This window comes from Pelodiscus sinensis, chromosome 7, assembly GCF_049634645.1.
Source record: "Pelodiscus sinensis isolate JC-2024 chromosome 7, ASM4963464v1, whole genome shotgun sequence".
Lineage (NCBI taxonomy): Eukaryota > Metazoa > Chordata > Testudines > Trionychidae > Pelodiscus > Pelodiscus sinensis.
Genome location: NC_134717.1, coordinates 56,025,328 through 56,040,938, shown reverse-complemented (window position 1 = coordinate 56,040,938; position 15,611 = coordinate 56,025,328). Strand labels below are relative to the sequence as shown.

Below are 15,611 nucleotides of genomic sequence, written 5' to 3'. Positions count from 1 at the left end.
TCGGCAATATTCTGACCTGCAGAGAGACTGACTATGTGTTTCCCTTTTCTGACCATAAATGATCCCAAGGGAAGGAGAGTCAGCTGAGAGTCAGTGGCATTAATTCTTTGTGTATGCTAAAGATCCAGTTTGGCGATACTCTTGATGTTTGTGTGTCCTGTCATGTTAAGCTTGTATTTAAAAATGTATATTGTTTATAATAATCCTGTTAAGATCATGGAAATTTATTGTAATTTGCACCTCCATGATTTTTCCTGTTTCATTTCCTCCATCAGCAGGACCCTCTTCACCACACTTAGAGCAGAGCCTCCGCAGTGAATTGGGCAATCATCAAATGGGTTGACATAATTCCTTACTCTTGGTTTTAAAAACAGTTAAGAGGCTTTGTTACATAAATAACATCCATGATAAAATCTGTTAAACTAGTACAGTTTCATGGCAGCCAGAATTTTTTATGTTAGCTAAAGTGTGTTATCAGAACTCCTTAAGTAATTAATTAGTCTTTGGATTACACATGAAGGGGAAAATAGAGCTCTTCATTGGTGAGAGACGGTTTGTTTATTATTAAGTCTTAATGTCAGACCTTTTCTTTTTTTTAAAGCAATTTATCGCACCATAGGCGCGTGCCAAAGATCAGGCCATATCCAGATTACTCTTCTTCCTCCTATATTGAAGACACAATCCACCACACCGACAGCATTGTAAAGAACATTTCTTCTGAGCATTCATTGTCCACTACACCATTGACTTCAGGGGAGAAGAACAGAAACTCTATTAACTATGAACGACAGCAAGCACAGGCTCGCATCCCTAGCCCTGAGACTAGTGTCACCAGCTTGTCCACCAACACAACTACTACCAACACAACTGGCCTCACTCCTAGCACTGGCATGACTACCATATCTGAAATGCCTTACTCAGATGAAACAAACCTACATGCTACAAATGTCATGCAGCCTATTGGACCAACTCCTGTTTGTCTGCAGCTAACAGAGGAGGACTTAGAAACCAACAAGCTGGATCCAAAAGAGGTAGACAAGAACTTAAAGGAGAGCTCTGATGAGAATCTGATGGAGCATTCCCTTAAACAGTTCAGTGGACCAGATCCACTGAGCAGCACTGGCTCCAGCTTGCTTTACCCACTGATAAAACTTGCAGCAGAGGTGACAGGACAGCAGGACTTCACACAAGCTGGGAATGGTCAAGCATGTTTGATTCCAGATGTCCCATCTACTCAGGTCTACCCTCTACCCAAGCAGCAGAACCTTCCCAAGAGGCCTACTAGTCTACCTTTAAACACCAAAAACTCAACTAAGGAGCCACGACTGAAATTTGGTGGCAAGCACAAATCAAACTTGAAGCAAGTTGAAACTGGAGTTGCCAAGATGAACACTATCAATACTGCAGAACCTCATGTGGTAACAGTTACCATGAATGGAGTGGCTGGGAGAAGCCATAGCATAAACTCACATGGTGTAACAACTCAGTATGCCAATGGTTCAGTGCCATCTGGCCAGACAACCAGTTCAGTGGCACACAGGGCCCAGGAAATGCTGCAGAACCAGTTCAGTGGAGAAGACAGTCGACTGAATATTAATTCAAGCCCCGATGAGCATGAACCATTACTGAGACGGGAGCAGCAAGTTGGCCAAGATGAAGGTGTTCTGGATCGTCTAGTGGACAGGAGAGAGCGACCACTGGATAATGGCCGAACAAACACCAATAACAACAACAGTAATCCATGTCCAGTGCAAGACATTACTACACTTGGCATCCAGAGAATGACGACAAATCCTGGGCAGACCCAGAATAGAAGAGCACAGAGGCCTAATTCACTAGATCTGTCAGCCACCAATACTTTGGACAGCAGTAGCTTGCAATGTAAGTGCTGGCAGGACTAAAAAAAAATGCCCAAACATGTTCTTATCTGAAACTTAAGCATACCTGTCAGGATGAAAAATACCTATATCCATCTCCCTCTTTTCCCCTTCCCCAATTGCATGCATATTTAACTTCTATTGGCATAATTTCATTCCTCTCATTAAATTAATTTTGTGCTTCTTGGCCCAAAAATGTGTATTTATTCCCAACCCTGGAATAAGTTGGTTCTCTTTCTAATCAATTCTGCTTTTACTACTCAGATCCAATCAGTTCTATACCTTTTCCTCTTTGCAGAGCTCCTCTGCTGCTACTCCAAATAACTTTGCTATTATATGATATTCCTTAGCTACCTAAGCACATTCAAAGGCTTCCAATCACAGTTACCTTGCCTCTTTTCGGAAAGGTGGGATATTCAGGAAATGTCTTTAAAAAAAACCAACACCATAAGAAAGCCTTTGAAATGGAACAGAACAGGGAATCAGCAGAAGCTGTAACAAATGGAGAAGTTTACCTGTAACCTTGTGATTGCTTTTGCCTTTCAGGTAAAAGACAAAAAGCTCATTGTGGCTTCTTGTGTCCTTTGCTGTGGAAGCCCAAAGGGTTCATACTTATTCTGTAATTTTTAAAATTATTTATATCTAAATATATGTTGCTTTATACTACTCTTGATTAATTTCTCATACATACACATTATGTGGATGAAATACATAGTATACTGGGATTCCAAAAAAACATTTGGAGAAGTCGGTAATTTTTATGAGAGGTAGCCATGTTAGTCTGATCTTTGTAAAACAAAAAAAGCAGTCATGTAGCACTTTAAAGACTAACAAGATAGTTTATTAGGTGATGAGTTTTTGTGGGGCAGAAGTGAGTCTGCCTCATGAAAGCTCATCACCTAATAAACTATCTTGTTAGTCTTTAAAGTGCTATATGACTGCTTTTTTTGTAATTTTTCTGTTTACTCTGAACCCCATAATGACACTTTCAGGTCTCGGCCCTGGTACCTAATGTTAATTAGGGATGTAAAATCACGTTTAAAAATTTAACTGATTAAACATTATGGTTAACCGGGATCCCGTAGTAGAGGGCCAGGCTAGACCATCCCTCTGCCCATGGCATGGTGGGCCCAACTGGGTCCATTGTGCCATGGGCTACTCCAGCCAGGTCAGACCAAGCCTGCCATGCTGCAGGCCGGGCCTGCGTGGGCCAGGCATGCTCCAGCCTGGCTGGGCCACTGGTTAACAGGTTACCCCAGTAAGCTTGCTGATAAGGCCGATGCTTACCAGTTAACCAGTGAACCCTTTACATCCCTAATGCTAATCATATGTGAGAGCTGCATACCAGTATTGGTACCAAGACATCAGCTCACAGGATTAGAATAGTTTTAAGAACAGTAACTTATATAACTAATTGTTGTTTGCCACAGTAAAATTAGATGTTCTTATTCTGAGAACCTGCTAACATAATATAGCCAGTCATTTAAAAATAATGGAATATGTAACTAGTTATTGTAATACTTTATTTTAACATCCCTGATATATCAGACAATGCTGCATTCCTAGCTTGAAAAGCCTATCCACTGCTTGCTCAGACTCAGTGGAAATACTGCCTGGGTGGAGAACTGCAGGCTGCTCTGGGGGGATGAGCAGGAAAGGAGCAGAATGGCCAAAGTACACTAGCTCTTTTTGAGGAAGGAAAGGGGCAGTGGCCTCAAAGCCACTGCTTTTTTAGAGGAGAAAGGAAGAGGAGCAGAGGGCCCAGATGCCAGAGGAGAAAATGGGAGGCTTTAGGTCTTCAGTATACCCAAGGGACAGCAGCAGCAGAGGAGCTCTGCAAAGAAGAAGAGATGTAGAACTGATTGGATTTGGGGAGTGAAAGCAACCACATTCTTTCCCAGCAGAAACTGGGGAAACACGTTTAAGTTAGCAATCTAAAACACACTGATTCTTTTTGTAAAAGAAGTATGCAGCTCAGCAACTGCACCCAGGAAATACAGTTAAATATTCGCTCCTGGAATGTTTTTCTCACTTCCATTTCTTCTAATTTAGTAAAATGAATTAAGTTAAGTTTGGTTTTTATTTTTTATTGCAGTACTTTTCTCTCACTTCATCCTTTTACAGGTTAAATAAAGAAGGTATAGGGGATTTTTGTTTTGTGGGATTTTTTTTTACAATCCAATCTTAATTGTTGATATTTAAACATAAAAAAGGTGTCAGACAGCTGTTTTGTAGGTTTCACCATCCCAGACTCCAGTCCTGATTCAGGAAAATCAGAGAATAGAACATTTGGCTTCAAAATGAAAGGCTAGGTTTCGTCTGGGGTCACATATGTAAGAACATATTTGTCAGGAAAATGGAATTTAAAAGGTAAATGATATAATGATACCATTTAAAAACTCAGCACTTACTGTCCCGTAATATTGCAGTGCAGCTATGTCTCCCATTCCAAGTACAGAAAAATAGCATGGTTACAAAAGTCACATTAATGTAAATGCTGACTAGATTCTAGTCTCTGACACCACTGTATACATAAAGTAACTGAAATGACTACACTGGAGTTACACATTCATACTAGTAACGGAGACCAGTATCAGGCCCTTTGTTTTAATGTTACCTACTGTACATAAATCATAGTCATCCCTTTTGTCACTGTAGCTAGTTTTGATTTGTTTTTCATCTTTCATGTACATGTAACTACCTTGAACTCCTTAAGCATGCTCTTCTTCTAACATTTTATTTTCTACCTTTATTTTCAGTAGGTGACTCATCACAAGATGGCAAACCAGGCTCCGGAGAAAAAATCAAGAAACGTGTGAAAACTCCATATTCACTGAAGCGGTGGCGACCTTCAACATGGGTCATCTCCACTGAACCACTTGACTGCGAAGTCAATAACAATGGCAGTGACAGGGCAGTCCACGCTAAATCCAACACTGCTGTTTACCTTGCAGAAGGAGGAACAGCCACAACAATGGTGTCTAAGGATGCAGGAGTGAACTGCCTGTGAAATATTTTAAAAAGCCGACAATGACACTTTTGCATTATTTGAAACAAACGTGCAGAAGACATTTAAAAAAAAACTGTTTTCACCTCCTGTCAGCATCCCCTGTCAAGAACTCGCTTTAAATAGATTTCAGCTATGCAGAAATTTTTTAGCTTATGCTTCCATATTTTTTAATTTTGTTTCATTTTTTGAATGTTTTTGCACTTTTATTTAGTATCGCTAAAGTTAAGTCTGTCTGTTTTTGACCACAGAATTATATATATGTGTATCAAAAATGTGGTCTCAAAATATTTTTTTAAAAAAATTACAAAAAAAAGTATTGCTGATAATCAGTTTGGACCAGTTCCTAAAGGTCACTAAAACATAAGCAGACTCTAAGACAGGTTTGACTGCAGTGGTGTCTTGTATCCATGTTTTGATTTCTGTGCACAAATTACTTGGTATGTTTCTATGTTACAGAGTGTATTATCTTTTGAATGCCCTACTTTTCTTGTGTTATGTTGAAATGTGCAATAGTCTATAGTTCACAGTACGCTTTATTGGAAAGTGTGTTTATAAAACTGCCACACATTCTCCTCTTTGTGAGTATTTGTTAATTTTTTTCCTGACAATTTGGCAGTTGGTCATTCATGACAGTGAACTTTGCACACCATAGCCAGCTTGAAGCAGCTGCCTAACTATATATATATATATATATATATATATATCACTGAGCTCTACGATTATAAAGGAAAATGCATGAATTTTCCCCACTTGAATGGACTTTTAAAAGAAACAAGCAAAGTATGATTTCAGTTGCCTTTCTTTTCAGCCTTCCATATCTTAACCAGTTTCCTTTATAGGAGTTATGAAATTGAAAGGAGAAGCTCTAAGCAAGATAGTGTTGAACAAAATATTAGGAAACAAAGTAAGTCCGCCATTTTTCCTGCAGTTTCACAGTTTGTATTTATGAAGATTTTGTTATTGATTGCTCTATTAATGTGTATTTATCAGAAAATCCTAATGAACTATCCTACTAAGATCTTGAGTATAAGTAAGATGTTCTAAGACTTTTTTATTTACAAGAGAAAAAACCTGATTTATAATTAACACAAAACAGTCATATGATGAGCAGCTAAGTGTCTATTAAATAAAATACCGCTGTAGTGGTAAATACTGAGGTCTGTAGCTATGTCCATCAGGTTACATATGCAAGTATGTTTATCCTAACTGGCTGCAGCTGAGTGAAGTGAAAACTAGTTTTCAGAGTTTTTTCTAGCCTTCTTCATTCATCTTGCTATTAGAATTTTAAACACACACTTTTAAAATATATGGCCATAGGGGAGAATTTTCAATTTTTTATACTGAAAACATTCAGAATATATGTAATATTACATATGTATTTTTGACCATTATCCCTTGTAAGTGACCACAACTTCTTCCAGGATATTAATACTTACTGCCTATATAAAAAGAAGTAATTACTTTTGCCCCACATGAGGTCTTTGTTTATCCTGATTAAATAAATTTAATTAGCTAAAAAACTGTATCTAGCATGATGGGGAATTGAGCAAAGTTTTGTAGCTGTATTTAAAAATTGCTTATGTCCCAACACCAAAAAAACTGGAAAAAAGTATTCAGTCAGCATTCCATGTTCCTATGGCAAGGTGCTGACAGTCAAGATTTGCCACCAAACTTGCCTTTTTCAACTGATTGAATCTGATTTTCTGTCCATTCATTTCCTTGATCTTGTTCTTGTACAATCTTTCCCATAACTTTTTCTAATATATATGGCCTTCCACATCTGACTCTATTTCCCAAGTTTCCTTGCTTGCATTCTTATCTCTCTGTGGCATCTTACCATGCTTCTTAAATGCTGTAGGGCAGATTCTCTTGTATAAACCCAGAGTTGCTTGTTTCATTGACTTCAGAGAAGTTATTCTGCAATTATACTGGTGTAATTGAGATCAGACTCTGGTGCAGAGTAGTTGCTGGAGTACAAATCGGGATAGAACATGATCTCCCAACTTTGCCTTTTAAGTACCACCCAAATAAAGGCCCCTGCTCTTCTCTTAGGGTATGTCTAGACTACATGGCTCCATCGACGGAGCCATGTAAATTAGGTTTCTAGACATAGAGAAATGAAGCAGCAATTTAAATAACTGCCGCTTCATTTACATCAAAATGGCTACCGCACTATGCTGATCAGCTGTTTGGCGGCACAGCGCGGTAGTCTGGACGCTCCGCGGTCGACAAGGGCTTCCCTTGTTGACCGCCCCATTATGCCTCGTGGAATGAGGAGTGTCCAGACTACTGTGCTGTGCCGCCAAACAGCTGATCAGCACAGCGCGGCAGCCATTTTGATGTAAATGAATTTAAATAATCGCCGCTTCATTTCCCTTTTTCGAGTACACTAATCTACATAGCTCCGTCAATGGAGCCATGTAGTTTAGACGTACCCTTAGGCACAACTTTGTTAACCTAACGTATACATGTGCAGTCTCTTTTCTTTATGTTGCTATTTCTCCATTTTATTTTCAGTTCTTTCTCCTGCTTGCCATCTGCTGCTATTGCAAATCCTAGATATTGAAAACTTGCCACTTTTCAGCTGACTTACATTACACACTGTTCTGAATTATTGGCACTATGGTCATAATATTGCCTAGGCTTTTTGTTTCTTTTATGGTTTACCTTAACTTGAAATTCTTCACACTTCTTTGCATTTATGTGCGACTTTCTAGAGTACAACATTTTGGTTTTTGCAACAATCGTATCGTGCATAATGAAGATGGCTCACAGTTATTTTTGCTTTGCCTTAAGTATAACCTTTATCATCATTTCAGAGTGTTGGTTTTAAAAATGTGTAAAACACTCTGACAGTTCTCAGGGCACCCAGTATTTTGAGTCACCTTGATTCCCTCTCCCTCTTCACCCCCCGCCTCCAACGAGATAGAGTCCTCCTTGGCAATAGCTCGCTGTTAGCTCCGTGACACCATGAGCCATTCTGCCACTTGAGTACTTTTCTCTGAGCTATGCCATCTCTAATTGCAACTTGCATGTTATTAATAGGTGCACCCCCAATTTCCGAGCCCTTTGGATTTATTCCCTGTTGATACCAGTCCCTGACACTAGCTACTCAGAAATTCTACACACATCCTTTTTACCAGTTTTACCTTAAATCACTGCACTTCTGAGCACTTATACTAAAACAAAAATAGGTTTATTTAAGAATAAAGATTTAACTAGAAGTGAGAAACAACTGGGACAATGCAAACCTAGGTCTACGCTAACCAATGGTTTTCTATCCTCTATAATAAGATAGTCTTCCCCCCCACTCCCCAGGGTTTAGCCAGCAGCAAAGGTGGCTGGTGTCACAAGAATCAGGATCCTAAATGTTAATGAAAACCCCATGCTCCTTAAGTGATTTTCCTCAGTGAATGGATCTAGAGAGCCTTTCACACTTTTGTCTTTATTCATAGCTCTGGTGATCTCCTGTCAGTGGTTTCAGTCATTGGCAATTGTCTTTGATGGTTTTTCCATTCATGGTTCTGAAATATGGCCAGGTTAGATGATAGAGCCTTGCATTGCTTCAGGGGCTGATGAGGAGGGAGGACAGCTCCATCTTGCTTAAATGATACCATTGAAACAGTGATGAATTTTTACTCCACGTCCATATAAATACATTATTTCTTAAATATCCTTACATACATCTCACAGGGAAGGAGCTATTCTGTAATACCTTTCATGTTACTTTGTATGGATAAATATCCTGTAAGATGTATTTGGTGCAGTGAATTTGTCAAGTCTGAGGTGAGGGATGTTTGCAAAGAACAGGGGCTCTTTGCTAAGGAGTCTCTGTACCACATGCTTTCCCTCTTATCTAATACTCTTATCTACACTACAGTTTATGCCGGTAAAATGTACGTTGTTCAGGAATGTAAACATGCCACCCCTGTGAGAAACGTAAGTTACATCCACGTAAGTACTTGTGCACACATCAGTATGTCAGTGGGAGAGCTTTTAATGCTGACACGGCTTTTGCCATTCTCAAAATGGTTTATTATGCCAGGTGGTTTATTATGCCTGTGGGACAGCTCTCTCCTGCTGACATAGAGCGTCTTCACCAGACACACTGCTGCAGTGCAGCTATAGGTATATAGCTATGCCACTGCAGCACTGTACACCTAGATGTGGCCTCACTTGAAACAAGCTAGGAAGGGAAAAATTATTTGCTCTAAATACTGCTGCTTTCTGACAAGGCTGATTAACCAGTCTATGTTTTAAGCCAATGCTTTATAAGAATTCCAACATTTTTATGCTTGATGCAATCAAAAGGTTTAATAAAATTACTGCACCAGATGGAAAAAGTCTTTTTGACATTTTTCAGTTTTCCCTAAGTATCCTAAAAGCAAGTGTTTAATTTGCTCACATTTCTCCTCTCTCTAACATTGTTTTGAAAACCTTTGGGGTAAATAATAATAGTTAGAAAGTAAGTAGTATAATTTATCATGAATACATATAATTTGTAACAAAGTAGAAATATATACACTTTATCCCAATATGAATTATAGTTCAAAAGGAGTAACTGCATTACTTGTAAGATCAACCCAGACAAATGGTAGGTGTGTTTTAAAATGTTTGAATTGTGCAGAGTTAGATGAGGTGAGGCTAAATATGACTTAATTCTGATGTATAATTTGCAATGCCCTTGTTTTGCTCACAGTAGGTAATCTTATCTTTTTGACAGTAACACAACCCTTGTAATTAAATTACATTGAATTTTAGTTCATAAAAGTACCCTGGGGAGTCAAATACAAGAGAGAGAATTCTACAAATCAAACCTGTTGGCTAACTAATATACAGTAATTCAGTTTTGGAAAGTCCAGTTCATTTCTTTGTTCTTAAAAAAAAAAAACACATCAGTGGGTAAGGATAACAGTTGATAAATTAGAATTTTTCTAAATGCATAATATAGACAAGATAAGTATGTCAAAACGTGATAATGTAAATAGTAATGGATTGTGCCAAATAAGCTATGGTAGAATATTTTATATGTTCACTTCTAATACGGAATTCAAGTAAAATGTTACAACAAACATAAGTGGCCTATCTTTTATAGGCCATTCAGAAATCTTATTGCTTTTAGAGAATCACATGTTAAATGTAAAAGATTTGTCCAGGCAGATATGTTGTCTGTTCCTACGTTTCCTATACAGTTATTTATCAACATTACACAATTAGTTTTAAGAATAGGAATTCTAGCCATATGTTTAGACGTGTCTTTTTGGTGATAAATTATTTTCTTTTTAACAAAATAGAGATTTATGAGTAGATTATGAGCAAATTCAGGTGAAATGTTCCCGATAATGCCTCTTCAAATACACACAAGCTAAATAATTAAAATATAAATCCCAATCTTGCTAGTCCTAGGTGTATTTGAATTGTAGATCTAAAAGTAAAGAGATATTTAATTTTAAAAAAAGATGCGATATGATTATATTATCATCCAAACCCAGAAACACTTCATTGTAGAAAAACAATTTTTTTCTTTATTATGTTTTGTTAACATAATAGTCCAATTCATAGTCTTTTCTGCCATTTGTTCATATCTAGAAAATTACCTTGTTTCAGTAGCAACACAGTTATTTTTTCAAAGACTAATGTGGCAAAAACAAAAGTGAGAGGGATTCCTGCAGGTTTCATAGATAAACTGAAAAATGTTTGATATGGAGTTGTTTAGAAAGTAAACATCCTCCCACCCAACAATTTATTCCATAAAAGCTCTTTAATCCTGAATGCTACAGGAAAAGATACATAATATTTTTAAAAAGACATGGAAATAGATATGTATGTAAGAGATTATCAAACAAAATTCGATAAGCAATATATTCTTACTCAGCAAATTCATCTGATGTATGTAATATATGTTGCATAGTTTCAAACCCATACCATTTCCTGAACCCCTCCATGTTTTCTAATGAGAACACTAAAGATTTTTTCAGAGAGGAAACCCTCACCTCCCCTTGCGCGCCCCCCCCCCCCCATATTCAACTAGCGTTACACTTATGGAAGTATATTCGTAGTCATTTTCTAATGTAATTGTTACATGAAAATATCACAGTTACATTGTCTTTTAAACATTATCTATATATCATAGGCTTTGTGGAAATAATATATATGCTGTGTGTTTTATTGCCAAAACATGTCAGAACAACATATTTTACATGTAATCTTTTACATGCTTTGATTTTTTTTTAATATAGACGTGCATTCACAGCTTCCAGATCCTGACTTTCAACTATAAAGTCTGTAGTTACTGGTGCTTAGCACCTCTCAGGATTTGACCCACTGCCCATAATGAAATTTGCTTCCCACCTTTTTTGATACAGGTTGAACCTCTCTACTCTGGCACACACTGGTCTGGCAACATCCGTGGTCTGGAATGATTTTAGTTAGCTGGCTGTGGCCAAATTATCATTTAATTATCATGGCTGTGGCCAAATTCCCTGTGGTCCTATAGTCTGTTTACAGCCACCATTCCGGGCTCTCAGTGTTCTGTGCTGCTGTTTAGCTCTAATTTATCTCTAAAGGTCTTCTAAGAGCCCAGTAAACAGTGGATGTGTTGGTAATGCTGCTAGACAATATTGACCTCCTGTGATTTGGGAAATTCTCTGGTTCAGCACCGGTCATGTCCCAAAGGTGCCAGACTAGAGAGGTTTACATATATATAAAAAGTTGTTAAATCATGGACCAGCTATATACACAGAAGTTGTGACATGAATAGGGTTGCCTACTATTTGTGATGAGTAAAATTCATACACATAAGTCAATACAGGAATAGTGATTAGCATATGAAAAGTGGTCTGTAGATCATTCAACACTTTCTGTAAATTTAGATTGTGGAATTTGCACTCAAGTGCCCAGCATATCATTGGGGTAGATTTGTATTTCTCAGTTGCTCATCACGTTTTGTACTCCTTACTTTTAACCCTTTCTTACTGCAAAAGCGATACATATTGCAATGGAATATCATAACAGCGTTTCCCAAACTGTGCTCCGCGGAGCCCCAGCGGTTCCGCGATGTTGACAAACTGGAAAGCCTTCAGAAGCATAATTGAGAATCGCCTTGAACTGACGCAATTAACACACTCCGCTGGGGCTCCGCATAAATTGTTACGCATGTAAATGGCTCTGGAGCCCAAAAAGCTTGAGAACCGCTGTCATAACACATCCTTGTCTTTAAAATGGATATGTATGGAAATATATATGTGTTCCTGTACAAAAACAGAACTGCAGGGCTGCTGGGCAACGTGGGGGGATCCCCATTCCAGGCCCCTGGAAGGGCAGGGCCTTGGGTGGAAGGGGTGGGGCTGGAGGTTAGGCTCCCCCGCTAGACCTTTAGCACTGCCCAACTCCTGCCACCCAGGGTTCCAGCAGTGATTTAAAGGGCCCAGGGCAGCTGCCCTTCTCCTCTCCCTCCAAGTCATTGTCGACCCTGGTTATACAGTAATTCCATTTTTAAAAACTATGAGTTTGGTATTAAATAGGCACATATAATTAAATACATAGTTTTCATTTTTTTTAGTTATATCTTCTCTGTGTTGCAGTAGAAATTGGACTACAACTATGAAACTCATACAATTCCCCCTAAATTCTTAATAGCCCTCAGAATGGAACCTGGTCAATTGACTGTGTCTGGGCTATATTGATTTACTTTGAAGAGAAGTAATAAATGGGGAATGCAGTCAATATGAAATGCATTTGAAGCTGTAAATAATTAAAAATTGTTCGGGTTTTTTTAAGTTGTACTCAACTTAAAAGTTAAGTTGAAGTTAAGTCTGAAATAAATCTAAGATATTTAAAGAATATTTGACATTTTCTTTTACAAAATCTTTGTGATGTTCTAGCTAAGGTTATGTGTACAATTCCAGTATAAACCCAACTTTTCACAGGGCCCTAGATCTACTGGGAGAAAAAATCCCTTCTGGACTGAAAGGTTATACAAAGCTTCAAGTCATAATATATCTGTTTGGTTTTGTGTTGTATTAAAGTGTAGTTTAGTTTATTGCAAAATAGTAAACAGATGTAACATTTTGGGCTTTCTTCTGCTCTCACTGAAGTCAATGATAAAACTTACAATGACTTTTGGCAGGATCAAGCTTTTGGATCTCCTGGAAATCAAAATGTGAATTCTACTTGGTATAACTTTGTCTAAAAAAAGCAGTTAGGATTTCATCTAATTTTCATTAAAATCAATGAGAATCTTGCCACTGATTTCAGTGGAAGCAAGATCAAGACCCTTTAGTTTCTTTACATTAGGTTTTTCCCCTTCTATAATTTCTCACCATTGTTTCCACTGGTGGTGTTTCCAATAGTGGGAATGCTAATCTACACAGTCCTATTCTGGGTGCTGGCATTTTGAGAGGGTTAGATGATATAACTAAAGCTGCAGCAGCAAGTCTACAATAGTCCAACCATGACAGTGGAGCTGTACCAATAGTAGTGCTGGCAGGAAATTTTAAGATAAAGTGCCTGTTTCTCATTAACGCTAAGGTTCTTTTATAGTACGCTGGGCTCTAAGTGGCTTAATTTACATCGTTGCAAAATAAGATAGAACCCTGTGAACTGCTTTGACCTGTAATTATCTCAAGTTCAATAATTCCAAAGGTGCCATGCTAGTTAATTTCAATACATAATCCATATTTCAACAAATTCAGTAATTGGCTTCGGTTTAGATAAGCTCCTTTCCATCCATCTGCCATTTTGTTAAAGATTGAAACTAGTTCCTTTCTTTATAGTTTAGTAGCCCAGTAGGCGTCTAAAAGTTTTCACGGTCAAATGATTTATTCATTTTTCAGGCAGAGTAATAATTTGCAAGATTTCTTTCTGGAGCGCTTGATTCAATCTTGTGTGTTCAGAACTTGATGATGATGCAGTCTCAGCCTAATCGTAAAATGTCTCAGACTACTATACACCTGCTTTGTTCACCACTGAAAGGAAAGGAAATAGTTCATGAGATTAAGTAACATTAAGGTTTTCATGAAAGCAGGTATGGCCAAGTTAATACTGACTTCATTTGTCACTTTGATTTTCCTGGTTTGTGGCTTTTATCACTCTTTCACAATATTGAAATACATTTTAAAATATTTGTGTATGAATTTTTCTTGTCCTGGTCCCTAAAGGAGATATGCTGTATTCACATTTATATATGCTGGAATCATACCTTTCAATTCTTGTTAATTACCTTTCCCCCCAATATGCAAGAACAATGGTCAAACACTGATTACACCATTTGGTGTTTTGCATAAGCTGAAATGTGGAGATATGAAACAGCTGTTCTCCTTATGAAAGAAAGGAAAACTATAACCTAGAGAGCATTACCTTCTCTGGGGGGAAAAAAGACTAAAATAATTTGAGTCTCATCCGAATCTTTTTGCTAACCGATATTGTTGGGTTTTCTTCTCTCAAATTACAGATAAAGTATCATGTATAAACTTATAAATAGTACTTTCAGTTATTTTCCTTTTGTATAAACTGACCAATACTCGCTATGCTGTATAAGTTGTGTTTTATGGAACAGTGTGCGTATGAAATTTAAAAGTTACTTTTCCTTTTTTATCATCTGTTGATGCCACTATGAAAGCTGATATTGTGAAGCCACTACAGAGTTTTCTATGAATACTTGTAAGAAAATGCTTTGTTACACATGAACCTAAATAAAGAGATTGTATTGATATAGACACATTGGATAAGAACACTTAAAGATAATCCTTAGGTTTAAAAGAAAAGGCTTGCTGTAAAATGGTGCATTATTCCATTTATTAAAGATCATATTCATGACAAAAAGTTTAGTGAGTTTGAATGTGCCAATAACTCTGATCAGAATAAGCTCTTCTTAGGTATAAGAGTAAGGCCACTACAGTGGAGGGGGAGTTAGGCAAAATTGTACTTTTGTACCTTTGTAGCCATTTTGGCCTTGATATCCTGCCCAGAGGAAATGTGCAGTGCTGCATGTATAAGCACCAGCGGCAGACTGTTAATCAAAACAGGCCCAGGAAATGGGTTGAGAATGGCCCACTTTTTCACATCAAAGAATTTTTTAAAATTTACTCTTCGATGCTAAGTCGTTCATAACGTCCTCATTATTTATTTTGGACAGTAGGTCCTTCTCACATGACATTAACATGAAGGATTCAAGATGTGACTGTGTAAGACAATTTAGCAATTTGTTCAGAAAATACTTCAGCTTTGAAAAAGACCTCTCACAGGATACCTGGGTTGCAGACAAGGTTAATATATATTTGTACGCTAGAAAGACATGCCTATACACCAGCGTGTTCAAATTAAATTTGGCCAAAACATGGTAACAACATTCCATACAGTTTTTGCAGGATTTACATTTTTCGAGAGCAGCTTCATCACAATCGTCACTATTATCAATACTGTCATTTAAGACATCTTCGGTAAGTTGACCTGAATTTGCTCATTTTCCTTGCGAAATCCATCATCTCTGCATGCAATATTTCTTTTGAGATAGTGTTGCTAATTTTTTTTTAACAACTCACTTAATTTTTCAAATGCATTTTCAGGGAGATTATTTAGAATATTTTCAAAATTCTTTGGATCCAAATCAGAAAATTCTGGATAAAGATTGTGATGTTTTAGATACCTCATATTGAAACTGCTGACTACTCTGATAAGTTTCTTTTGCATTTTGTACCGTTTCATTCGAACCAAATTCCCCAGGT

The 15,611-nt window shown here is 37.5% G+C and overlaps 1 protein-coding gene across 2 annotated transcripts in view; it reads left to right on the top strand.

Moving 5' to 3' along the window:
- The window catches only part of BMPR2 (bone morphogenetic protein receptor type 2), a 202,231-nt gene extending 187,628 nt beyond the window's left edge, over positions 1-14,603 (top strand). The window contains exons 12-13 of one of the 2 annotated variants that reach the window (XM_006130743.4): positions 602-1,881; positions 4,640-14,603. In XM_006130743.4, coding sequence (XP_006130805.1) covers positions 602-1,881; positions 4,640-4,887 — 1,528 coding nt within the window. In that variant the 3' untranslated portion in view covers positions 4,888-14,603. Of the gene's footprint in view, positions 1-601; positions 1,882-4,636 lie in introns of both variants that reach the window. The other variant, XM_006130742.4, reaches the window with a different exon arrangement.
- The last annotated feature ends 1,008 nt before the right edge of the window (positions 14,604-15,611 follow it).